General features: G+C 37.9%; 1 protein-coding gene across 3 annotated transcripts in view; it reads left to right on the plus strand.

Annotated features, from left to right (window-relative positions):
• The first annotated feature begins 2,145 nt into the window (after nucleotides 1-2,145).
• The window catches only part of LOC148062307 (MAM domain-containing glycosylphosphatidylinositol anchor protein 2), a 232,611-nt gene continuing 207,605 nt past the window's right edge, over nucleotides 2,146-27,151 (plus strand). For 2 of the 3 annotated variants that reach the window (XM_087812225.1, XM_087812226.1), the window contains exon 1: nucleotides 2,147-2,851. In XM_087812225.1, the coding sequence (XP_087668351.1) occupies nucleotides 2,779-2,851 (73 nt within the window). In that variant the 5' untranslated portion in view covers nucleotides 2,147-2,778. Of the gene's footprint in view, nucleotides 2,852-27,151 lie in introns of all 3 variants that reach the window. The other variant, XM_087812224.1, reaches the window with a different exon arrangement.

Raw genomic sequence — 27,151 nt, forward strand, 5'->3', positions numbered from 1 at the left:
GTGTGAGATCCATATCACAATTAAATGAACAGACTGAAACTGTTCATCTAGTTTGAATTCCAGTTTTCATGTTGGTTTTTCTGACCACGCATAAGAGAATCCCAGGGAACTGTTCTTGGATTCGTGCTCACATACAGATTCATACATCTGAACATTTGTGTGCGTCCGCCAGCTTCTGGATTAGAGCCTGTTTTTAATAGGAAATCCACGTTCTTCTGAGTACATTTGGCCTCAGGTGTTGGGATTAGCACTTTGTTGCGTCAGCACACGTGTAAGTCTAAGGTAGTAGGCAGGTTGTGTGTGTGGTTTTTTTCCTACTCGGATGGAGGTAGGTCTTACAAAGACTTCTTCAGGAAGCAAATCCAGGAAGGTTTCAACCTCTTGAGATTCTCTTCTTCTTTAGAATAATTAGTACATTCTAGTGTATTATTGAAGTTTTTTTTGCAATAGAAACCTCACTTGCAGCATGTACTCTTTGTTATGAATACATGTACTTAATGTCTAGCTGTCACTTTTCTAACGTACCCACTGGGGCCATATGTGGCCCTATGACTTTATTTTTGTAGCCCTTATGAAATCAGATTTGAACTATATCTACTTCTGACTTATAAATACAATATTAATAATTTACTTCTCAATACAATTTTTGTCATTTTTGCAATGTTCTTTTTTACATTGAAAAGTTTGGTCTGCATTTATTATTGCATGCAATACATTGAAAAATAGGCTTCTAAATAAATGGCTTATATGAAAAGTGGTTTTATATAAGTATAATTTATCTCTTATATCTTATCCTCCTTTTTCACGTTACTACTTTATTTTCCTTCTATCCTATCCGGGTCATTGTCTTTATTCCTTACTTCTTTTATGTTGTTGTCGTTTATTTTAATTGCGTCCAATTACATTTAAAACTCTTCTTAAAACGTACTTTTATTCCCTGCCTTTTAACTCATGCATGATAATCTGTAGCCGTTTAGTGCCTTTTAATTGTTGTATTGGTTATATATTATATAGTTATTATTTTCACAGTTTTTATTTTCGTCTGTACTTTATGTGCTTGTACAGCACTTGGTGCCGGCCGCTGTTGTTTTAAAGAGCTCCATAAATAAAGATGATTACATCTGTTTAAAATATAACTACATTTAATACAATGTACATTTTGTTTTATTCACATTTTTTATTTGTAGGCTTCAATGGTAGAATTTCCAACTGTTATCAAAATGAGTGAGCAGAGAAGCAGAATGAGTGCACGAATGCTCCTTCCCAGCTGCAAAACAAATAGACTCAAGGACACATTCATTCCTCGGGCTATTAATTATTGTACAATTCTGGGTTTGGGGGCAGGAGTGGAGTGAAAGTATCTGGATGTTCTGTTCTATGTTAGTCTTTGTATCCTTTGTCTTTGTTATTTATCTTTGATCTATGTTCTTTATCTTTAGACTTAGATTGTATCATCTTGTTCTTTCTCTTTATTTATCTTTGTTCTTATTTTATTTTGATAATTTTTTATGAAAAATTGCTGTATTTTCTGTGGCTATTGGAAAAAAAACAATTTCAATACAATCAATACAATTTTTACCTTAAAACATTAAATCAAATTCTTCAAAATCTTTCCTAAACCAGATGGAACTTTCAGAACATCCCCACCAAAACAAATCTTCTCTTCCTTGGGTCCAAGAAAACCTGGACAGACGGGATCGATAATGCGATCATCACCCATGTGTTTAAAAACAAACAAACAAAAAGAAACCACAGATGAACGAACCACAGCTGATCAGACGTGCGTCTACAAAAGCTGCCTTCTCAGTCTGAGCATCTGCCCACGATCATGACGTGCGTGTCATCTCTCCTCCATATGGGGGGGTCCGGTCCACATCAGTCACCATCACCTCAGGAACATCAGATGGTGGAGCTGACAGGACGGAACACCCTGATCTTTCTGAAGTGTGTGTGCGCGCGTGTGTTTATTGCGAAGGTTTGTCAAATACTCTCACATTCCATCGGTGCCGCCCCCTCTCTTTCCTCCTCTCTCTCCCTCTCTCTCTCCCTCCCTCTCTCCTCACACTCTCTCCAGCAGCTGCATCGCTCCTCTCTCCTCCCTGACGCTCAGCCTCCCATACAGATGAGCGCTGGAAAAGCCACGCACCTCTTGACGTAGCCAGGGACCGGCTGCGGTGCCACTCGGTCTTCGTAGCACGTACTCTGGCAACGTGACTCGCTCTTCTCCTCCTTCTCCTCCTCCTCCTCCTCGTCTTCTGTTCATCATTTTCCCAACGTGTGGAGGGACATCACCGGGAGCCTGTGTGGAGAGATCGCAGCCGCGCACACCCCGGGGAGTGATGCCCCTGTTTTTCTTTTCTAAAGACGCGTGGATTTTGACGCGTGGGTGATGGCCATCTCCGGCTGACCACAGCCTGATCTTGAGGGGGATGTCCGTGGCTGACGAGCCTCCGCGTCTGCAGCCGCTCGACAACATCTGTGTGCCTCCGTGGGTGTCTTTCCTAAAAGCAAGTGTTTTTTTTTCTTCTTCTCTGGAGCACCTGGACCTGATGTGCATCCTCTGCTTGTGAGAAAAAGGCCAGTCTCCCCCTGCAGCCCCGCATCCCTTTGCGCCCCCCACCCCGACTTAATGGCAGTGGACAGCAGCCCTGTTACCTCCTGAATCTCTCATCATATTATCCTTTTTTTTTCTTTTTCTGGTGCATCTATGAATCGTCCACCCGCCACCCTGCAACGGACTTCTCACTGCTGATATCTGGATATGCAGAGATTACCAGGATGGATCTAACTATCTGTGTTTTGGGGGTGCTGGCACTCATCGTGGAGGGCATCCGTTGCCAAGGAGTGTATGGTGAGTGTTGGTCCAATTCACTCAAAGAATGTCTTGACCTTGTAAAAGCAGTGGTTTCGCTCATAAATCACCATTACCAGCTATAAAAAAAAACCCTTTAACACGGAACATCAACTCGACCAACCAGGTCTGAATGTCACGTTGAAGTGAGATGCCCGGAATGTTCTCAGCCACCCCCGAGGGGGGATACACACCAAACCCCCCGTGTGTAGCCAATCGTGCACAACATCGCTTCTCATCTTGTACATCAACCCGGCGAGGCTAAATCTAGTGGCGTGGATGCGTCCAATACGCCAGCCCGGGTCTCAAAAGTGGTCACCTGTTTCCGCTCCTAATCCCACTAAAAGGTCAACGTTGAGGATGCTCACTGCCGGGGTGTTTGTGAGCGAGGGTACTTGGCATGCACCGTCATGAATTATATCATCTGTCTGCTTCCATTCACCATCAGCACACATTTCTCTTTACGCTTGTGCAACCAGTGTCACTGATGATGTCTGACATAAGTCATAGTCCTCACAGCAGCAGCACTGTGATGACGGAGTGATTCATCCTCGCTCTGGCATTTGACGAGGGCACGGAACTTGAGGTGCAGGGGCGCTGAACTCTGGACCACGACCCGAGCTGGATGGGGAAATTAAAAAAAAAAAAAAAAAAAAGTGTAGGATCTCGCGGCAACATGGGATGTTGATTCAGAGCAAGGTGGTGATGATGGAGATGATACAGGAAGAGTGTCATGGTTCTCAAAGATGTTCCTTTCATTGAATACCTCATCAGGAGAAAGATAATTAGAGGCTTTGGTGGAACATTTTTTTTTACTTTTAGGGGTTGTCTACTTACTTCTAAGGTGATTTGATGTTTCTATTCTTTGCTCTGAAATACAAATTGCAATTGTTGATTGGATCCAAACAGAACCAAAAAGACTGCATGTTTAGATGTTCTGCAACGTTGCTGGATTAGATTTCAATTCATGGATCCAAGATTAATCCTACTAGCATGAAGGATATAGACATTTGTATATATACCAAGAATACTGTATTTCACAATTCAAATTCAAAATATAAGCACCTGTTTTTTACCAAAAATGCATTGAGAAAAAAAAAAAAGCTTAAAAATTGGCATCAGGGTTTATAGTTGAGATCCTTAAATATCCACGTAGCAACATTAAAACATTGGAAGGCATATCAGTGGTTTAGCAGTAATCCAGATTAATTCCTTTAAAACTTTCCGATGATTAAAACAAAACTCCAGAACACAAAAAAAATGTATTTATTTCTTGGTTGTCTCGTCATTTAGATTTCCTACAAATGGAATCCAAATATGTCCAAAACATTTCCGAGTTTTTTTTTTTCAATCAGACACAAAAACACTGGGAAAAAAAACCTTCTTGACAGAGGCAAGAGGCAGGTTGGCTCGTCCAGTTCCTGCTGATATGTATCAGCAATCGAATCAGTCTTAAGGTCAACTGTTTCTATTTTTGTTCCGACATAAGTTGAAAAATAAAAGCGGAGGGTTTGTTTAATTCTATCTATAAGTATTAAATAGACTGGATTGTCAAAATATATATTTTTATAATGGAATAAGAAACGGATGATTCATCTTTCGTGTTGTTCAGGAGTACCATCTGGATCCTGTAGATCCTGCATGAATATTTTGCCGAAACTGAAGCCTGAACTTCTATGTCTTTTTCTACTGGGTTATGCAATAATACAATAACGTGTAACTAAATATTTAAATAAATATAGGACGATAACATTGAATGGGGCATCCCGTTGGTTGGTTGTTAGCGCTAAAGCCTCACAGTGAATTTAACTTGGGCATTCTGGTTTCCACAATATAAAACAAAAGAATGTAAATCAACTATTGTCATATTGAAAAGTAGTTTGTTGATGTATGAAGTGCAACAGGCTGGCGACATGTCCTTGGGTGTCATACCCTTAAGCGGCCATGAAAGGTTTCAGCCCCCTGCCAACCAGTTAAGGAAACGTAGTAAAAATATGAATGAATATAATTATACAAAAATCATAAATAAATTATCCGGACTTGTCAATCATTTATCAACCCCTGAACTTGACTTAAATACCACAATCCTTTGAAACATCAACATGGTAGTTTTGGCCTCACACCCCTTGTGTGTCTTCAGCTGTAAACTAAAACCGAAAAGTGCTAAGAGAGGTCCATGCCTAAAGTCACTCGGCTTGTGGCCTACCACCACCTCAAATCAAAGAACGCTTCGTACTGGAGGTGTGTGGGTTTTCTTCCAGATCTCTCTAAAGCCTGAGGGCACAGCCTGTCGTATAATATTGATGTCGCGAGAAGCTATCACCTCCTTTTGATTTCACATCCAGTCACACTGAAACGACCCCTACGAAAATGTATCCCATCAGGCGGAGAGAGCCATGGTGCTGAACATCAGAAGACATCATGGGCATGTCAGATCAAAGCTTTGGACAGAAGCGGTCCAGCAGTGTATAGGTGAAGTTGGAAGGGTTGTTAGACGGAAGTCGCCTTTTCTGATGCTTGCGAAGGCAGTCGAGTATTGCCGTGGTTTACAAAGTGGGGAGGCCACCAGGGGGCGGTAGAGGGGGCCTCAGAAAATTGTAGAAAGGTGAAGGTTGGTATAAAATATTTTTTAACCATTTATTTAACCTGAACCTACAACACAAAAAAAATTAACCTATACGCACCACCTGTGACAATGTCGCATTATGTGTAAACCTGGCTGTTTGTTCCCGTTATTAGGTAGCTTGTAGCTAGCTGGTAAGCACGAAATGAACAGGTTTCTGAAAGAAAAAAAAAACAAAAGGAGGAGACAATCAATCCTCTTGTTGATGATTTGCTGCTAAAAACGCCATTATGATCTAGAATAGCAAAAATATAAAGCAGCGTACATCAAGTATGAATTTACAAATGAATAGCCTTGATTGCCCAAAACGCTTAACAAATAATACATGTTGAAAAGTGAATATAAGTAAGGAAATTCACTATAAGAGGTTTAGGTTTCCGTTGATATTTTTGAAGAACTTACTATGTTTTAGGCGGTCCAAGGCCATAGGCTAATGGTTTTCGGGGAGGCCTTGGGATGGTGAAGTTTGGGAACCGCTGAACGTGGGTGCTATGATATCGACCAAGGAGATGGAGAGTGAAAAAAGGATGGAATTGCTTGAGCCTTAGAGTCTGTTTGTTTCTCATGTGCATCACGACCCTCTCTTTTTCACCCATCCTATATTCAGCTCCCCTTTAAAACCTGACCTGCTTGTACACTTTTCAACAGTTGTGCATCATGTAACAGAAATATAAAACATTGATTGTAGCGTTACACCTACAGTGTGGAGCCTGAGCTGAAGTCTTGTTGAAGGGGGTCTCCAGGGCGCCAGTCTGAATGGAAACATAGCTGGAAGGTTTAAAAGTCAGGATTTATTATTGATGGCAACAAACATTGGCATGCATGTTGCACATCCCATTGTTGTGTGCACACATTTCGACACGTGAATAGAGCTTTGTTCACACCAGGTGGAAACTGTTGGCGTAGACATGTTTTATTATTTCTTTGGAAAGTTCGATAAAGTTGATATCCTCACTGGACTGGATGTGGCATCTGTGATTTTTATTCCTTCTTTTCGCACAGTTATACTTCGAGAAAAGAGACACTTCTGCAAACGTCTTGAAGTTTGATTAAAATCAGTTTACCGCTTTGTTGATTTCATCAAGGTAGTGATTGAGGGTTAGGTAATGATTTTAAATGGTAGAGCAGGTGAAATGAAGCTATCCCTTTTGACGAATTAAAAAAAAACAGTAGCTTGGACTGAAACACATCTGGGCAAATACTGTATTTATGATGCTCCTGAGAGGTCAGATACATTATAAAACTGACCATGAAATGTTTTCAGAAGCTTTTCTTTTAGTACTCATTACTAGTTCAACAACCAAAATAATTTGTGAAAATGTTTAACCTTTAAAACAAAAAGAGAAAACGTGTTTTGAATTTAATGTGTAAAATGCAATTATGATACATACAAATAGCTAATTTTTTCAACACCGTAGCATAGTTATGTCTACATAGAGCACTTGGTTTATTTCAGTTTTTTTGAAGTTTTTGTTTCATCTTTCATTTGTCTTTACAGCCCCACACAACTGTCACACTACATATGTGGTCCCTTCAGAAATGCAACTACCCACCACTAGACTATAGCCTTTGCTCTTGCACAAACACCTTTTTTTTTTTTCCTTCCAAGCGACTGAACATCTCTAAGATGAGATTGTGGTTTATGATACAGCTGGACAGTGTTCACGTCTTCTGGTTGACCTGGAAACAACAGGGTTTTCTAGCAGGAGTGACGGAATATGTTTGCCGAGGGGGGACTTTGCCCCCGTGACCTGACATGAGAACAGAAGATAATAAGAGGAATAAATGGATGGATGTAGGGTCTTTGATGTTCTAAAAGATCATTCAGTGATTCATGAGGATGTGCAAAAACAGTATGTATTAAAGCGATCCAGTACATACCCCTGCCAAGAAACTACTTTATAAAAAAGAACGATACAATTAATAAAAAAAACAAACATATTGCTGGCCCATAAACGATGTTGTCTTACGGCAAAATGAAAAAATAATTGACCTGTGCTCAAACCTGGGCCATTGTGGTGAAATAATCATATCCACTAAATGAACAGTCATATTAGCATAGCTGCATTCCTATGTTTATGTTGAATACATCTCTATAATGATAAAGAATTGTGACTGCAAAGTGATTTTGGTCATTTATTTTGGCTAGAACAATAGGGTTCCATCATAACCTTCCTAAATCCAGATGGAACTATAGAATATTTCCCTTTATTATATAATGTATAATAAATATCCCTTTAGAATTTACTGCATATATTTGGTTTATAGAAAGACTCAAACACTGTCAATTGCATATCCTTAAAGAAAAAATGAAGAGCAGTGCTCAGCAGTTTGTGTGGTTTTCCTCACTGTCAAATGCCTAAAGCATACAGAGTCTAGATGGTGGCTCTTAATTGTCCATATGTGTGAGAGTGTGTAAATTGTTGCCTTAAATAGACTCTTATATAGTGTAGCTGTGATATTTTCATTTTCATGTGAGACTATGGAGTGAAAAAGGATAAGCCAATGATGATGAAATGGTTTGTTGAAATTGGGATGAACTCGTATTAGTAAAGATCCGAACCGTTGCTTTGTCAATGCTATTTATATTGTGGCAGTTACACATGTTTCTTTATAGGTTATTTATTTTCCTATTCGTGTATTTTCCTGGTTGATTTTTAATCATCTTCCACACGGTTCACCAATCCAACCCGATGTTAATGAAAAGCCAGAACATACAATAATGAATGTTTGTCCTGGAGCATTGGCCGCCACCAGTTAATGGTTGGATCATGTAGTTGCATGGACGAAATTGCAAACTAGCGTGTTAAGTGGGGCTGCCAGGGTGTTTTAAGAGGATTAATGAAGGCTGGCCACCCCGCCACGATTCCGCGGAGAGGCAGTTAGAGTACTACATCTGCTGTCGCTCCTTATCTCTTGAGCTTTTTCTCGTCCTTCCCCACTCAGAAAACTTTAATGTGAACAAATCATTTGACAAGTATCAGCTATTATCTCCACAAATTCACTTTTTAACAAGCGCTCTATCACGAGTCGTGCGACAGATGCCATCAGAAAACCCAGCAAAGAAATGTAACGCCTATGATGGCATTGACTTTATTTTTTCAGGTTGTTCCCTGTTCAGATGATGTTCTGCCTTCAGTTTGTTCTGTGCATCAAAGTAAACCAGAGACGGCCTCTTCGGAATGCGCAGATGTTCCCAGTCTTGTTTGGTGTACCGCCGCGGAAAAGGAAAACTCTGACTACTTATTCTCCCTACCCACTTCTTTCGCTAGTTCTGTCTCTGGTTCGTTTGCATTGAAGTCAGCGCAATTGCTGGGGTTTCTTTTCATGAGCCCCAGTTCAGACGCTTTGGCTTCTAAGCTATGCAAATGCATTCTGCCAGTGAAACTAAAGCCGTCTTTGTTGGTTCTCAGAGGCCTCCTCCGCAGAGTCCTTCATCATTCCCTTGGATCGGGACCATCAGATTTCCCACCGTAATGAGACTACCGATAACTCCATCTCTTCCTTCTCTCCTTGCCGATCTATTTGCTGGTCTCCCTGCCTGTCTGTGTCTCTATTCCCCAGTGATTGGTGGATGGATGTGGACCTTCGATTAGAAGGAAATACAGCTGTGTAGAGCGCATGGAAAGTAATTTGTTGTAAAGGAACCGCGTGCGTTGCACATAGCGGATGATTGCGTACCCTTGGGTGGCTCTTTCTATTGCACCAATTTAATAATTCCAAATGTCAGCCCTCTTTGGAATGGATCCTTTGAGAACGTAATGAATACTTTACAGAAATTATGTCCACATGTATAAGATTATATTCCATTACCTATTAAAGTAACACATCAGTTTAAAATATATTCTTCTGCTTTTAACCTTACAATACATTAGACGTTCTGCACCTTCATATTGCTGAGAGAGTTGGCTCGACTAAAGACATTAAGGGTAGTAAGTCTTTGTGAACCTTTTCTAAACTGTATTGTAACGCATTCAACATAAGATACAATAATTGATAAGTGAATAAATAATAAGACCAATAACAAAAGCTGTGTTAGCCAAATTAGTTCTACATATCCCTTCTTCAGTTAAATGGTTGTTACCATGAAACATATATTGATGGATCACATATTAAAAAAAGAAAGGGAAATTCAATGTAAAGTTAAGAAAAGAAATGAATGCAATAATGCGCAAAATCTTGGTGAGTTAAATAGTTTATTAGTTATAACAAACCTCTACTTAACGTAACATAAAAAGCACTATGCTAATACTAAAGTAAATATATCTTGTGATTAAAATGTAAATAGTATCATCAGCTATACACATGCTCTAACCTGTGAGCCGGTCTCATAAATTTACATTTTATCATTCATTTTGATCAATTACCATTGCTGTCCACCTTTTCCACCAGTTGCAGAAAAAAAAATAATCAAAGAATTCCGCAAAATTCATCTTTTTTCTTGCTGGGTTGAAGTTATAAGAGCTGATTCTTTGTTATTGTTTTTATTTGATTGTTTGTCAAAAGTACTCAATAGACTACTCAATTTAAGTAGAAAATAGATTTTTAAGAACTCCATGCTTTTGTGTAATTATTTGCTCATTTTGAGATTTTGATGCTCTTCTGTTCTTCTTGTGGATTTAGAAAAGCTTTGAAGTTTACACTGTATAATGGTAAGGGTTCTTATAAGCTGATGTTCATGCACGCTGGTTGTTATTTGTTTTGTAAAAAAAAACCGTTTAAATTAAAATCTTGGATGGCATAGTGGCTATGGACTAGTGACTAAAGCAGTTTCTTTCTTTTCAGAGCCTCTTTTCTATTGAAACCTTTTAACATAAAAACTTGTCGCATACCTAGCTTAAAGAATAGAACCGTGCTTCATAAATCACTAGAACCAGGTGCTGTCGTGAAATCCAGGAGGGTACGAATTGTTTTTAAAAAGTCATGCAAGATCTCCTTGGCGAAGGTATGCAGACTGGTAGTCTTAGTCTTTTTTTGTTGGATACATTTTAAACATACATATTAAATTGCGTGTGTGATTTGACCATGATTTATCAAGGGAATGATGAAGATGATGAAAAAACGGATGATGCTATTGATTGAGTAATGTCTAATCTGCAGTTTTGTTCACAGCGATTTCTATCAATATGGTCAAAGCACAGTCTTAAGTGTTAACTAATGGCCCTGTCAATTTTGTTTGATTCATTTCCTATTACATTTATCCCATTTTGTCTTTTATCTGTATGTGCACAGACACCTCAAACAACATCTCCATATTTAAACATATTTATTTTATAGAAAAGAAGAATGTAACGGTGTTGCCAAGAAGGGGTGAAGAAACATAAGAAACTCTTGTAGTACTAAAGCTCATGAGGAGTCAAAGAAATATATTCACTCTAGGTTTAAGGTGAAGGTGCAGATTACATAATCTCTAAAATAGATACTGTAAAAGAAAAAAAAAAGAACTGCCACACATGTGGTGAGCATATGTATATCATTATTTGGTTACTGTTGTAATAGCTTTTCCTTTTGGTCCTTTAATCTGAGCTGAAGTTTTTGCAAGTTTATAAAAGGTGGTATTAAAAAAAAAAAGTGTATTTATTTTACGTTGAATTTGGTTTCTTTCTGCTGATAATTACTTTCAGTTGTTGCACACAATCTCAGTAAAAGCGTCTGAAAAGACTAGAAGGGACAGATTAGATCAGTTTAAATCCCAACAGGGGCCAAACAAGCTTATTGTAACACGACTGCTTTGACTTTAACCATTGAGCCTCTTGCCGGCACCCATCAGTGAGGGCAGCTGCTAATAACTGTGCCGACATCTACTCTTTACAGCCCCTTTCACTTCCCATTTAATGTTCTCATCAAGCCTTTTCAGGCTTTTAAAGCCTGTCGAAGTCGGCATGTAATGCCTCTTCATTTAATATTGTCCTTTGCCTCATGGTCTCCATTTATGGGATTATCGACAGACAAAACTATTCAATATTATATTAAGATGATTTTCCTGAATGTTTATATTTTAGTCCTAAATGCTGCTTTTTTTTAAAAATACATGAGTGACTGACTATATATCCCTACATTAAAATGCATTTTAACACAGACGGAATGCAAATAATGCAGGGAAATATGTTGTATGTTGATAAGAACATTCCCTGCAGCTATGATTTACATTTCCACACACTACTACGGTTGTTATTTAGTGTATTTAAATTGTAATTTGGCAAATTATTGGCAGATTTTACCTTTTGCTTGAGTTACATTTTAATCCATGACTCTAATACTTGATAACCAAGTTCATTTTAGAATTGTGGTCCAGACCACCTCAGCTGAAACCAAGAGTCTAGCCAGATCTATTCCAGGACCAAAAAGAATCCACATCAATAGTGTACACTGAATAAAAACAACCATTTGAATCATCATGGTGTCCATATTGACAACCTTTTTCACTGCAATTAGAGGGGCTTTGAGAAGGCGTGTCAACCTTTCTGTAATGTGTATGATTGAAGGAATCGAGGAAAACAATTATAGTCCATTATGCTTCGAGACCACTATTACACTAGACACCAGGCAAGATGGAGAGAAGAAAAAAAAAGACTAGTCTTGAGTAGTGGCATCTGATTTATTTTAGTGTTTAGTAGTTTGCATTTAGTTGGACAAATCTTCATTTCATGTAAATGTATATGTATTTTTTTCATTTATTTATCAGGATGTATAATAACAATCTCTTATTATATTCCTCTAAAAAAACGTTTTTCTTTATTCAATTCAATTCAATTTTATGTGGGTCATATCATAACAGAATTATCTCAAACCTACATAACAGTTTAAGTAAGACTATATCAGAGAAAAGAAAAACATATCAAAGTGAATCAACAATAAGTTGATCACAGTTTGACAGCAGTTCCTTTTAGAAGGCAGAAACCTTGAGCAGAACCAAACTCGGTGTTGACGGCCTCCTGCTGTGACCGAAAGGGAGGGGGTTGACGGATGGATGGAGAAAAGAGGAGAGTAGAGGGTAGGTAGCAGAGTCCAGGGAGAGTCGATGAATGTTTTTTAAAAAGTGTTATTTTTCACAAAAGCATACTAATATTTAAATCGTAATATTAAATCCTTTTTTCCTGTATTTTACCATCATCACCCCATTTAATAGTTCTATAACCTTTTCTTTTTTAAATTTCATTAATCTTTTTAATGTTACGTGAATAATAAAAACAAGTTATTATGTACATACAAAAATCTCACGGCAATGGCCCCACCGCTAATTTGATCGCCCACCTTTGCCTTCGAGGGCCTGATTTAATGTTTTTGGCTGAACACTAAAAATGTGAAATTGCCTCGATGAGCTGAGGTGTAATTACGTGTTAAATCAATTCATGATTTCTGTGATTCATCAGACACTGTTTTATTATCCATTAATACAGTCATTAGATGCTGTAGATTGTGATGAGTCATGCATGAGTTTTGCATTTCATAAACATCAATTGTGTATCCTCGTAAAGTGGTACTGATTTTTCCTCTAATGAAGTGTGGGATTAGCTCCTTCGGATATCTTCCATCTCATGTCTCTGATGTGTCTTCACAATCCGCAGTCATCGTTTCCACAGTTGGAATCACTTCAAATCACAGAGAATTAAACATGCTAGTCAGCTTCAAAGTGACACTGCTGATGAAAGGAGCTTATTGAATATGAAGGTCTCCTCCTGTCTACGCTTATTCTCGCTCAGTTGGAATTGTCTTTGTTAAGCCGAACAGGCGGGATCCGCATTTGCGCTGGCGAAGAACAAATCACAGTTCACTCCCAACAGGTAGCCCATGTGAGACACGAGCCCCTTACGCGACAACTCTTAAGTAAAAAAAAAAAAAAAAATCGGTGTATTGTGGCACCGACAAGAGGCCAATACCAAACTTCACTTCAGCCCACACAGGCATTCTAAGTGCTGCTCCTGTGAAGTGATGTCTGTTGTCATGGTGACCGTGTGCGAGCCTGGCATCGCACGTCCTCCCGACTCCCGTGTTCTCTCCCGCCGTACCTCGCCGCCTTTGCATCCCACTCGTCATCCTCTCCTTCCCATCACATGCCAGAAAATCAATCGCTGAAACAAATGTGAAGTGATTGCAGAAAGGAAAGCTCCTCGTGACAGCGGTGCGCTCGTGGTGGAGAAGATGAGATATGAGGGGCAAGAGGCGATATAGGGGTGGATTTTATTGAAGTGAGGCAAATGCAGAATGATTCCCAGAATATGAAGAAAGATATCAACTGTGTATCCACGGTGCTTTTTTCCCCCCTCTGGACCTAGGAAAAGTAGATTATTACAGAAGGTATATCTTCATTGGGATGCATGAGCTTTACCTCTAGCTTGACCAAGAATAATGCAGTCGTTCACAAAGTTGTCAACCAGGTTCTTGGCTCAATGACCGTTTGTAGAAAAAAATACCCTGAATAAATAAAGAAGTGACAGGCCGACAAAACAGGGATTATTGTAAAAGCAGCAGTGGCTTTCTACCTAGCTCCCAAAATATGGAATCAAGTGGGTTTTTTTTTTCATCTTTGCATTCTGCTTTCTGTTTTTCATTGAGCAAAAAAAAAGTTGTTTCTTAAAAGTCAATATGCGGAAAACACCATCTTGCAAATTCAATGCTCAACGGGTTTTTTCAGGGACAGATGAATCATATTTGCCCTTAAAAAAACGATTAAGATGAGGCTACGCAGTAATTCACATCCACTTATCCGTCAAATTAACAAATCAAAATGTAAGAAAAAAAATACTAGCTTTGTACAGTGTTAAGCGGTTTTCCGGATGTTGCCCTTTCATTACAACAAAGCATCTTTGATTCATGATATTGAATTATTAATAAAATACCTTAATGTTTATATGGAATCAAAGTTTGGGAAAACACTGTTGCTTGTCAAAAACTGCCCATACACAATATAAAGAAAATATGCATTCAATGTTTCGTGAGAAATGTATGTCATATCTGAATATGAATGTATTATGTATGATTATTTTACAATGGGCTAGCTTTGGTGCCCTTTTTTGGGAGGCTGGACTATAGACATTGAACAAGCAAACAAGGTTGTTATGTTGACTGTTTTTTCATTGTTTCCACAATATCCCCCAATTGAAACCATACTGTTGTTTCAGCACCATTTGATAGTAAACCTACCTGCGTGGAGATTATGGGAAACACTACAAACACACAAATAAGCCGTATTTATTTGCACTAACATAAGCTCTACATCATTTTAAAACTGGATGACGACCCTTGAAGAAAACGTAGCATCTTTAGATGTTAAATAACTATTAAAATAGCTTATTAGTTGTTTACAAAAACGCCAAAAGTTTTGGAAATCCCAGAAAATTCTACATAAATAGTATGATTATAGGTATTCTGAACAAGGATAACTCAACAATAAACTGAATATCTGAGTATTAAAATAGCTAGTATAAATATAATTTAATTATCATATTTATGGGGAGTTTAAACCTAATGGCCTGGTCAGATTTCCCATGAGTGGTCCAGTCAAGGGTTTCCGTTTTCCCTACACAGATTGCAGTGCCCTTTGTTGTGCGGCGAGGATATGGACAGTGATCAACAATGTATCCCAATTAAAACAAAAATGAGGTTTAAGAACGGTTGCTCCGGCCTCATTTAAGTAAAACCATCCTATATGGAAAGGCAAATGCAGAAGGAAAAATCCTGGCTAGAGTAAGGTACGACTGCGAGCGCACACAAACGACACACACTTGAAAAACAAATAGCAACGGCCGGAAATAAATATGCGAAGACACAATGTTTCACTCAGAGGCGCACAAGGATTTGAATCACAAACACACCAGCGAAGAGAGAGAGAGGTCAGTCGCTCTCTTTGTCTCTACGGAGCCGCAGGAAAATGAACGAAACAAAGAATAGAAAAGATCATCGCTTGAGAAAATGGACACTTCACAACAAGAAGCTGCTTAGATGGTGATTAAACGTCAATCTAAGGTACTTCTAAGGCATCGCTTAATGGAGAAGTTTGGTCGACATCTAGTTCCGTCATTACATGTTCTCCACTCACCTCCCACCCTAGTGGGAACGATGGCTTTCTTCTAAGCTTTTCAAAAAAACAACATTATTTGTCTTTCTTTGTAGCTCTCAATGGCGTCTGAAACCTTCTTACACAAGTTCACATTGTAGCAGCTAATCTCTTTAGCGTCGTATCCCCTTCATCTCCGTGCCAGACACGGTATATCCCAGCGGCTGTTGCACCCATGGGGACAACCTCAAGCTGACTGAGATTTCACTTCGGCAGAGGAGGGAAATCTCAGAGCGGGAATTGAACGCGGGGTTCACATCCAGTTCTGATCGTCTGCAGTCTGTGTTCCTGTTCGTCATCCGTGCTGCCGCGGCAACCGCCTCACTTTGAGACACTGGAGGTGGAGATTCGGTGAACAAGATGGAAGAATCTTCATTGATTTTTGACGCTTCCAACGAATGCAAAAATACTGTAAATCAGACTATTACTGAATACAAAATCAGTAGAGTTATGAAAATGTTGTTTAAGCATGACAAGCTAACACTCATTTGGTCGTGTTAATCAACAAGCTAGCTGCCAACACTGGGCTCACCCTGAGCTAGTTTCTGTCTGTTTCCATCATGCATCATCTTTCTTAACCCCTTTATCAAGACAGATTAAGTATAGCTCAAATAATTGGCCAGACTGAATAGCTAATACATTTGCAAATGTTTGTTCAGTGGGATTTTCGGATTATCTTAATTTACCTTCATCAGAAAAGTAAAAATAGATTTTAGAATCAAGGATAGAGTTTTATTACCATTAAAAAATGTATGAAATAAGTATGTTGGAACATATTCATTAACATTTTAGAAAATTAGACAATTGTTTACACAGTTCGTCTCATCCTTACCACTCCGTGGTAATTTACATTTATTTAGATTGTTTCTTGCACCACAATTAAAAGGTCATATTTTGTATCTTTAAGATTCCCTGCTTCTTATAATTTTACACATTTTAGTCAAGAACACGTCAACATGATGTAGCCATTGTTTCTACCTTTAGGGCCTTGTCTAAACTTAGCGTTAGCTACAAGTGCTAAAAATAATAAATATATATATTTATATATTTTTCCAGTTTCAATTTTCCTCGCATACAGATATTTTTAAATTGACACGGTCTGGACCGAGGCACGTATGTCCCCTGTGGTACTGAACACGGGTTTCAATTTCAACCTCCCTGGCCCTCTCTAAACATGGCTTTAAGATGGGTTTTTCCCTGATATCCGATTAAAATTTAATCTTCATTTGAGCTCAGGTATTGACACACTGACAAGCGTCCTGAGTGACAACATGGATGTGTGGTCACGTTCTGGTATGGCAGGAGAGATTGTGCGCCAGAGGTTTAGTGAAAACACTTGATTTACTTGTATGTTATGCGGGTTATTCTACCAAAATGGTACCTTTTATGGGACATTTCGTAAGATTTTCAAATGTTAAATTGTCTAAAAAAGAGCAAACTACTATTTTATTTACAAACTACAAATATTTTAACCATAATTTGCAGAATTTCATTATAAATATTTGATTTAGGTAACATCTCTTGTGCAATAATCATGATATATGCATGTCTCACAGTTGTACCTAACACTCGATGATCTGGCTATTATAAAGAATTAATCAATCCCTAAAGGAGCCAAGGTCTTAAGCAGGAACATTCCCTGAAAACGTGATGTTATTTATTTGCTTGCCAATTTAGTAGTTATTATTTTTGGATTGTTAAGCTTAGTCTAACCATCCCATAATACAAACTATATCTAAAACTGAAAGTAAGTACTGAAGTAAAATAAATGAGTAAACTTGTTATTAAATAATATTATTGACTGTAGTCATTCAAAGATGAATCTTATAAGCCAATTCGCTTTTTTCATCATTTTATATTTAATTAAGTTCAATAACCAATATTTCCTGAGTTAGATTAAAAAACGACACATTTCAGTATCAAATTGAATACATTCCTTTTTTAAAAAAAAATTGATTGCATCATTTCTCTGACAGTGATTAAGATTACTTCACATGCTTTTTGAAAAATGACACCCAAGCCACAACAAAAAAGTAGATCATTCATGCCTGTGCGTTACATAATAACTCACTCGTAATGTTAATTACAACCTGTGTATCTATTAACATGTACTTCGATCTAAGTTGAAAGTGTGTGTTTGTACACATGGATTATAAAAGAGAATGCGCCTTATCTGGACTGTTATACACATGCTAAGAACCTCTTGTGGTGTCATAAACACAATTATATTAATTGAAAAAGAAATATTTGCCAATTTCCAAATTTGTCCTTTAAACTTCCCTGTATTTTCTAAGCCCAAACTTCCTTTTATGAACCTTAGACGAACTGTGCAATCCCTTCCGAGCCAAATCGCTCCGACTGCCAAAGAAGACGGGAGCCAGTTCGACCTCTCCACTCCGTGTTTGGCGTGATTACCAATTAAGGTTTCTAAAATACACGGTTAAGAACATCGCAAATCCTGCGGCTCTCGAGTTGTAATCAAAGCTTTCTGTGCCAAACAACTTTCCACCATCAATTGGATCCTTGATGCTCAATTGGGCTCTGGGTTGATTGTGAGGAATTACTTCTCGATGACCAATCTGTTGTTGACTGTTTGTATTCGTGGGCATGAGTGCTCCTAATCACAGATCCTTTGTATGCCCTTGGAATAGTAATGCTTTAGTTCAGAGGGGGGGAAATAAGAAGAACAAAAGAATCAAAAACGACACTAAAAACAAGGTTTCTGGTTTGGATTAAAGGTCAAAACTTCATGGAAATATTTCAATAAAAATAAATGGTAAAAACAAATTAATAATTCCTATCAGACGTTATGAAAGCTAGTAGACCTTCTAAGTTTTCTATGAACCTTTTTCGTATTTTTCAATTTGGTCCTTTTATTTCTTGAAGTACTTTCCTCTCCTGTATGCTAAAGTTGTACTTAAAAGCACACAAAAAAAATAGGGCGCTTAGACTTTGTGTCCATAGTTGTCTCAAAATTAGTACAAAAAAAGTAAGTTAAGTTTCTGTCTATATGGAAGTTTAGTATAAGATGTTGCTCTGGGCTGCATTTTTTCATAAGAACTTAAACTATTCATCTACTGTGTTGAAAGTTTCCATCTTCATGCGTCAACTCCAGAATGTCTTTCATCAAAGTGTTTGATGAATAAATTCACTTCATGTGCAGTTATAGTACAGTACTGATGTCAGGAATACATTAAACTGAAACTCTTAGAATACACTTCAAAATAACTTTGTTGTGCAGCAATAAACTCCAGTTTATTAGCGAGTTCTCAGGTCTTCAAAGGAGTTGGTGCGGATGAATTAATGATGATCTCTATAGTGTTGAAAGCTTGTTGATGTTGCTGCGTGTCCGTCTGTATTTGCATCACGAGCCCCACAACCAACAGTCGCCCCAAATATGTATGAGTTCTCCAGCATCCCGAACCAGAACTAGAAGCAGACTCGAGAAATTTGTCTGCGGCCCCTCAGCGGTGAGAGTCTCCTGCAGTGGGCGTCTTGTATATTTGTGTGAGCGTGGGCTCACGAGTGCAAGTTGAAGGAATGTGTCTGTTTGCGTGTGCGCCTTTCCCCCTGTGGATTTCTGTGATGCTACCGAGGTAATTGGATGTGTGACGCCCACCAAAAATCCCCTTTAGCCCTGGGCAAGCGCTCTTTCAATCCCAGCGTGCCTCTGTGGAAAGCACAACCCAAAGGAAGGCTTATTCTTTCAACTGGCAAACATCAAATGGTTCCCTGTTCTCTCCATCACAGCCTCCGTTTTCTCTGCTGAGCCGTAGCATCAGAGAAAAGCCCATTAACATGGGATGACACGACCGTGCACATGCATGGCAGCGATGGAGGAACATACATTCTCGCTCAAGACTTTGCTCCACAGACCTTCAGGAAATTGATAATGGCTTTGACAAAGTTGGTTAAGAGTGCAACGGAATCCTTATAGATGGATGTTATTTGTATGAGCCGTTTGATGAATGTGCGCCATCACAAATTACAATTGATTCCATTTCACTAAAGCCAATGATGTCAAGTTTGATCGGAAAGACCATTTAGAAACTCCAATCAACTAATGATTACATTTCCTATTTTCATACCAGCCTAACCAAGCTTGTTTCATTGGGCCTGAACGCAGCAAAATAATAGGTCAGCTCTTAAAAGTAAGGTATTTTCGCTTCTCAAAATGTCATTGAAGAATTTAATGATTGTTTTGTACATGTATTTATTCCCACAATTATGACGCACATGAAAATTCATGAAGTAGCAACACTATTTATTTTTGTTATTTATGCAATTTTAACTATGGATACAAATGTTGCACTCACTATTGTAGCCTGAGCTAAAATTTCATGATGATGATAAATTTGAAGTGTTGACTTGGTCTTGAATGGGAATTGTCTTGTTTTGGTTCTGATAATGGCCTTGATCTTATCTTGGTCTTGATAGTCAATGGCCTTGATCTTATCTTGGTCTTGATAGTCAATGGTCCTGATCTTATCTAGGTCTTGATAGTCAATGGTCTTGATCTTATCTTGTTCTTATCTTGGTCTTGATAGTCGATGGTCCTGGTTTTGCATGGTCTTGATCGTCAATGGCCTTGATCTTGATAGTCAATGATCCTGGTCTTGTTTTTATTTTGATAGTCAATGGTCTTGGTCTTTATAGTCAATGGTCTTGTTCTTGACTTGTAGACTAAAAATTATATTAAAAGTGACTTCTAGGAACAACACTAGCATGTGCACTTTCATTTTTTCTTTCTGGTCTTGACATGACCTTTACTGGTCTTGGTCTTGACTTTATCTTTTTGTTGGGATTGATCTTGTCTTGAGGACTATAATTTAAATGAAGAGGCTGCCAAAAAACTTTTTTTTTGGTCTTTGTCTTAACTATTGCAGTCCTGGCTACTAGAGCAAACTGACAATATCTTATTTAAGAAGCGACGTAGAATAGAAATTATACATTTAAGTGACACTTACTGCATCTTGATCAACACATAGAATTTTCAATCATCCTCAATCTAATGTGGTTTCATAGCTCAGACGGTAGACTGGTTTGCTTGTGGCCTGAGAAGGCTGGGTTCAATCCCAGCTCCCGATGAGATTGTGTCCCTGAGCAAGACACTTAACTCTGAATGCTCCTGATGGTTGGGCTGGCATGCTGCGTCGCAGCCTACTCCCATCAGTGTGTAAATGAGTCAATGCTTAACTTGGCGTGAAGCGCTTTGGCTGCTGAATAAGCATAGAAAAGTGCTATATAAGTAAGAGCCACCAATAACATGTGACCTTTGACTACTTAATTGTCTATTCATTGTATGAAAATTACAGAGACAAAAAAATTACTTTTATTTATTTAATAATACGATGTGATTAGAAAAGTGTTTGGTGAAGTACATTTTTTTTTTACCCTTAATCACAGCCTTTATTCCGCACTCGTATCTCGCCTGTTCATCCCCTGATTTTGAAGCTTTACAGTCACACTCTCTCGTGTCGTCTTAATCCCCGAGTATAATACAAACTGAATTTGTTAAGTCTCTTTAACCCAACAGGAAGTCTTATTAATAATTTATGACAAAGAGCAGGTCATAATGAGGCGTCTTGCTCGAGAGGATTCTTTATTTAGGAAATCTTATCTTGGCAGCGGGTGACAATAACACACCTCGGTGCTGGTGGCTCTGCACGCGCACAGACACACACAAACCCGCACAAAAAAAAAGACGTTTTTAGAGTATTATGATTCCTCCAGCTGCTACTTTCCCTCTGCATGTGTGTGTGTGTGTCCACTGGCATTTGCATGCACTAGATGCTCCAGGCTGTCTTATTCCTGTGTTCTGACCTCCTGCTGAATCACTCACTATGCTTGTGAGTACGGAAGAAGAAAATAAGCATATCTTCTCCTCCTTCCCTTTTGTTTTTCCGTCGTGCTTCTTTTCTTAATATGCTTCCTGACCCCATTCTAGAAATTGCGTAATTCATGGCTTGAGGTTTGGGTGGAGGTCGATGGGTGAGGAGTCCACGGCGGCTAAGGCGGGAGCTTGATCTAAACTGTGATGACAGCTCAGGCTTTCTCCCTCTCACCTCCTCTCTGTGCACTTTAGGGGAGATGAGAGTGTTGCTATGAGAGAGAGAAAGCTTAAAGACAACAGGGGATTTTGTTCGCGGTCACACCTTAAGGTAGAGATGAGAGTGAGTATTAAGGCGCTGCTGAACCTTGCAGTTCATTCACACATAGATGGGGAAAGATTACGCTCGCATGGTTGTGTTTACTCTTCCTGTATATTTTACTCACAACAAGCTAACGCTGCAGAACAACCGCTGACATATTTGTCTTACCGGCAAAGTCCTGCTGTATGTACTCCGGTAAAGATGTTTTTTTTGTGATCTGGGGTTGGAACATTCAAGCCTTGACTCTAGTACAGAGCATTTATCATATTTGTACCATGTAAGATTAAACGTAAGATGTTCGCAATGAATGAATTGAATCAAATAAAGTTGTTTTTTTCCTGCTAAATGCCTGTTACAAGACGGTTATACAGTAAGATAAAATAATAATAATTTTACCAGACTTATCAGAATAGTCATGATCAAAGTTTGAACCATCTGCTTTTAAAACGGTTGCCACCTTTACGCTGCCATCACCAACATCCTATCATTGATTCATTGATGCAAAACCTATGGGCTACATCTCTATTTCCTTTTACAACCTATTATTTGCATTTTTTTTCATCATGAAGATGTTTGCATTATGCAATATTGTAGGTTCAAAGTCTGCGTCTTGTTTAATAGTGGTTGGATATTTCCGTGTATAACCAGCATCTCTTGTTCCAGAAACTATTGTCGCCTTATTTCGTCAACCTATCAAAATCAATACATTAGCAGAATCTTGATCCACAGAGTCTGCAAAAAAAATGGCTTTTCGTCAGTACATCTCATGCAAATCCACTGGTATTCATTAATTTATGATAGTTAAAATAGTCCAGAGTTCTTGACATGACAAAGGTTTTGTTTTTTGTAGGAAAAAAATGAAATATTAAAAAAATACTTCAGCATTGTGAGCAATATCGAAACAGCCTGAATGCTACAAAAACATTTTTTATTTTTCAGTACACATGCATGGAATAGATGCCTAAATGGATTTTTTTGTTGCAGTGCACATTCCGGAATTGGTTTTAACAAAATTGGAAGAGGATAAATAAAAAAGGATATAAGCAATATATACGAAAAAATACAAAATATAATCCACACAGTGCAAAAATCGCCATTTCAAGTTTTTACTTTTTGTAGACAGTCTTAAACTTTTAATATTTTAACAATGACTGAGAGACTAAAATAGTTGCCTCATGAATCACTAAAATACATTTTTTGAAATTAATAAGTAAAGAACAGAAGTTGGCTTCATCAAACTACTCTCCAAAGAATTACTGTGTATTGTTTATGAACAATAAAAATAATATTGTTGTATTTTTTATTTAGTTTTCTTCATTTCAAACTTTTTAATTAAATTATTTTGGCATTTTAATTTTTTAGGAAAAATGAAAAGCAATACTGATTTTGTGCCCCATTTCGGTTTTTGTTACTTCTGTTTATTCCAGAAATTGTGCCATAATGAAGTAACCTTTGATTGATAGAATCCACTTACAGACTTCAGCACATGGTTTTAAAAAATGCAATCTTTGCCTTTGATGGACACGGATTGCTTTTTGGTAAAGCTGGGGTTGGATGCGTCATACATTGTGTTTGTTATACCTGACTCTTCCTTGATGTAGTGTATGGAGATGCAGATGCTTCATAAATGACCACCTGGTCAATCCTCGGGGACTTCAATTGCATTCATTGTTGAGAATCAACAAACTCTTATTAGTTGATATATTCTGCTGTGGACCAGGCAAAGTCATCCGAAAGTAAGAAGGACTCTGGAAAATCATGGATGAGTGTGTTCAAGTGACAGTAATTGCTAGACGGTAAGTGATTTTGACTCATGGGATGCAGACTCTCAGTCATATGACTTCTTGTGACGTTCGTAGAGAGCTATCCTCGAGCAGTGAAAAACGGACATGAGTCATCAAGACAGACTCAATTGAACACAGTGATCAGCTCGAACACACAGACGACATCAATCCATAATGAGGAAGAAATTAAAATGCAATAAACAATGTTTGGATGGGAATTCTGTTCCGGGGAAACGGGATGTACTGTCTGTTTTAATAAATAATTATATTGGTAAGTGGTGGGTGTGTGTTTATGCAATTTCCTTTGTGGTAAAACACAACATCCCTCAAAAATGATTACATTATCTGAATTATGAAGCTCCAATGATGAAGAAATCCCAACTTGTTGAAAAAGTGTCGTCACTGTGATGTATTGATGGCTGCGGCTGATAAAGTGTACAGTAGTAGTTCCCCACACAATTCAATATTTTTAGCTCTCTCTCCCAGTGGGGTTTAAGCTAAAGCAGATTTATTGCTTTTCACAGGCCTCATTGACTATATGTACATGACTCCCTCTGTTGGTACTAATGGAAGGCTCTTGTGGGAGTGTGTGAAAAGTGTTGGTTTAATATTTGCGAAGCTGTCGGCGTATTTTCCCACTTTATTTTTTATGTCAATCCCAGAATGAAGAATACACTTGCTCTCTTGAATAGTAAGTACATATTATAAGCAACAAGCTATTTGTAGAATAACTATATATATATATATATATACAGTGGTAATATTAGGAATATTGATACTATTAAAGCAGTAGGAAATACAAACTTTACATTAAAACATGTTGGAGAAAATATGCATTTGTGTGATCAAATCAGAACATGGTTTGTTGTTGGCTTGTTTGGTTACAAATGAATGCATACGATAGATCTATATGATAGATTTCTAGCAACACTAAAGTGCTCTCCGGTATTTGCATCTATGAACACGAATGGGTGAATAAATGCGGCGATTTTATTAATGGCAACATGCAGGATAGAAAGCGGCATCCTAAGTGGTTATAGCCACGGACTCGGTTAGATTTGTCCTTCCACAATGAATCCGTCTCGACAGCCTGAAGGACACAGTTGAAAAAAAAAAAAAGGATCTGAATAGGACGAGGACAAGTAAAAAAGAAAAGACAAGTTACCTCAAGGTTTATTACGGAAAAGGGCAGAGGCAGTTCATTCCAAATAGGATACATGTACTTTTTCTATTGCTCCAATGGAGTACCATATCATTTAAGAAGGCCACTTAAACTACCAGTAGTTGCTCCAAGAGAGACCATTTAAAACCATTTTCACGTACCAATAACAAATATAAATAAGGGCCATTGCCAACCTTTTGGTATGGAATGGCTGCTCTACTCAAACCTTTATCATTTTCTAATGCAGAGTGCCACCTGCTGAGCTAAAAAATAAATTCGACACTGTTTCATGACGCTTCAACAGCCCTTTACTAATTGGAAGACGTATGCCTAGTCGCCGTGCTTATCCAGATACAGATGTGGGTCAATTTCCGACATAGCACAGCAGCTATTTGCCTGTTAAGTTTGCTGTTATTCCCTGCTTGAAGACGGACTGCTAATGGTAGGTTTATGATTCAGCTTAATGCACTAACATCATCAGCTGACATTATGGAATGGGCAACACCCCTGTGTTATCTCGCTTTACTGCGAGGCTGGGAATATGTCAGTGAATCTATTTACATAATGGAATATATCTCACAGCAGGAGAAGCTTCCTTGTTTAATAGGGTGCTGTAGAAGAAGTATTTTCTTGATTATTATCATTTACAAAAAAGGTTTTTGTCTATTGCCATGACCCATAAACAATACTGTCCTATTTTGTTAGCGCTTCAATAGAGGTCAGATCTGATAAAATAATACAATCGACAACAGACAAAGTAACTAGCATGCGATGGTCCTTTACTTTAAAAAAAAATTCCAACAAGGACTGCTTTTGTTGATACAACCTCAAGCACTCTTTGCATTTAGAAAAAATGTTTTAAAGACTGCCATTAATAATCTACCATTTGACCTTTTCACATATTTATAATCTGTTTTCTTGAAACAAAATGCTCCTTCAAATAGAAGTGCCCAGCAAGATGAAATAATAATGAAGGTGTACTTGTACTGTACTTGTTAAATAATTACAATCATATAGATAGATAGAGGGATAGATTCAGGCATTCTGTTGTTCACTTAAAGAGGAAGACACTTGCGTGATTGTTTTTACTGTTCCTCACAAAATTATTATTATTTTTTGCAGGTTACTGATCATTCAAAATAGACAATTTAAATGTATTTTCTATGTTCTTAAAATTCTGGTAAAGATGTAAACACTTTGTTTGAATAAATCCTACTTTTTAGTTCCATATGTAGTAATTTTTGCCTTTTATTTAAAGCATTACCAGTTCTATCTAACAGTGCATCACTTCTCTCTTGCATATTGTTTCCAAATCTTGAAATTGGGTCTCAGTTCGGTACTAACAATCACTTTGTGTCTCTAAAGGTTAATTTAGTTAACCTTCACACATTAGACATGGTGACATGTTGTCGTTGTATCATACAAAAAAAGGGTTTAAACTGATTTTTTTGTTTGTTGTTCCGCGTATGTGACATTGTGTGCTCAATTATTTCCATGCTGTCTTGGAGATGACATTATTCTGATTTCCTGTAGAGTGAGCAGTATTTACTGGCCAGCAAGTCGTTTCTTCAAATCTCTGCAGAGGAGACTCTCAGTGAGAGTTCACTTTAGTCAGACGCATAGCTGGGAACGTCGACTGGGTTTAATTTTCTCAACAGCATGAGACGGAGCAGCACTAACAACAGGACAATATTAAGTTGCCTCTTATTGTATTAATGGAGCAAAAACACAACATGAAACATGAGCAATAATGTTCACAGGGAACAATTATTATCTATAACAATAACCTCTAAGATTCGTCCCGGATAGTGGAATAAAGTGGTGCGACTTTACAGGTTTACAGAAACACAAAATAAAAAGGTTACATACAGATCATGCATACACAAACAGAAACTGGAAAATGTTCAGGTTTTGTGAGGGATTTTTGAGAATTTTGAAAGATGGCAGTGAATCAGCTTTAGGGATGGCCATATGGAGCGAGTGGGTTAAAGAGTTATCTTTTCTTGGCATGCTATTGGTGAAAAACCAATGAACAACAAATGAAATGCAATGAATCCATGTGGTTAGAATGCAAGTCAACTGGACTGTGTAGAGCTCTAGGAAGACGTTTCTCCTCTGATCCGAGAGGTTTCTTCAGTTGACAAAATGTCTTCCTAAAAAAAAACTTCTTCCTAGAAGTCCAATTGACTCACTTTGATAACCATGACCAGGATAAATGAGAACTATCATAGACGAAATGCAATAAATAACATCATAGATGGATAGATGGATAGATGGATGGATACATACTGTAAATGGATGAAAAGATGGATAAACCTAAAGGGTTATAAGGCTTCTATCCTAAAAAAAACCTTTAGTAGTAAATCTAATAAAAACACAAAGGTATAGTCTATCAAAACCTGTAAAAAAAAAAAAAAATGTTTTAAACAATGGGATGTGGTTTATGTTCTTTGTTAGAAGAGTTATATTTGCAATGGCATTGGAAGAAAATGTTGTTAAAAAAATATAATAATAATTCACCC

This window comes from Callionymus lyra, chromosome 17 (assembly GCF_982586985.1).
Source record: "Callionymus lyra chromosome 17, fCalLyr1.hap1.1, whole genome shotgun sequence".
NCBI classification, from domain to species: Eukaryota; Metazoa; Chordata; class Actinopteri; order Syngnathiformes; family Callionymidae; genus Callionymus; species Callionymus lyra.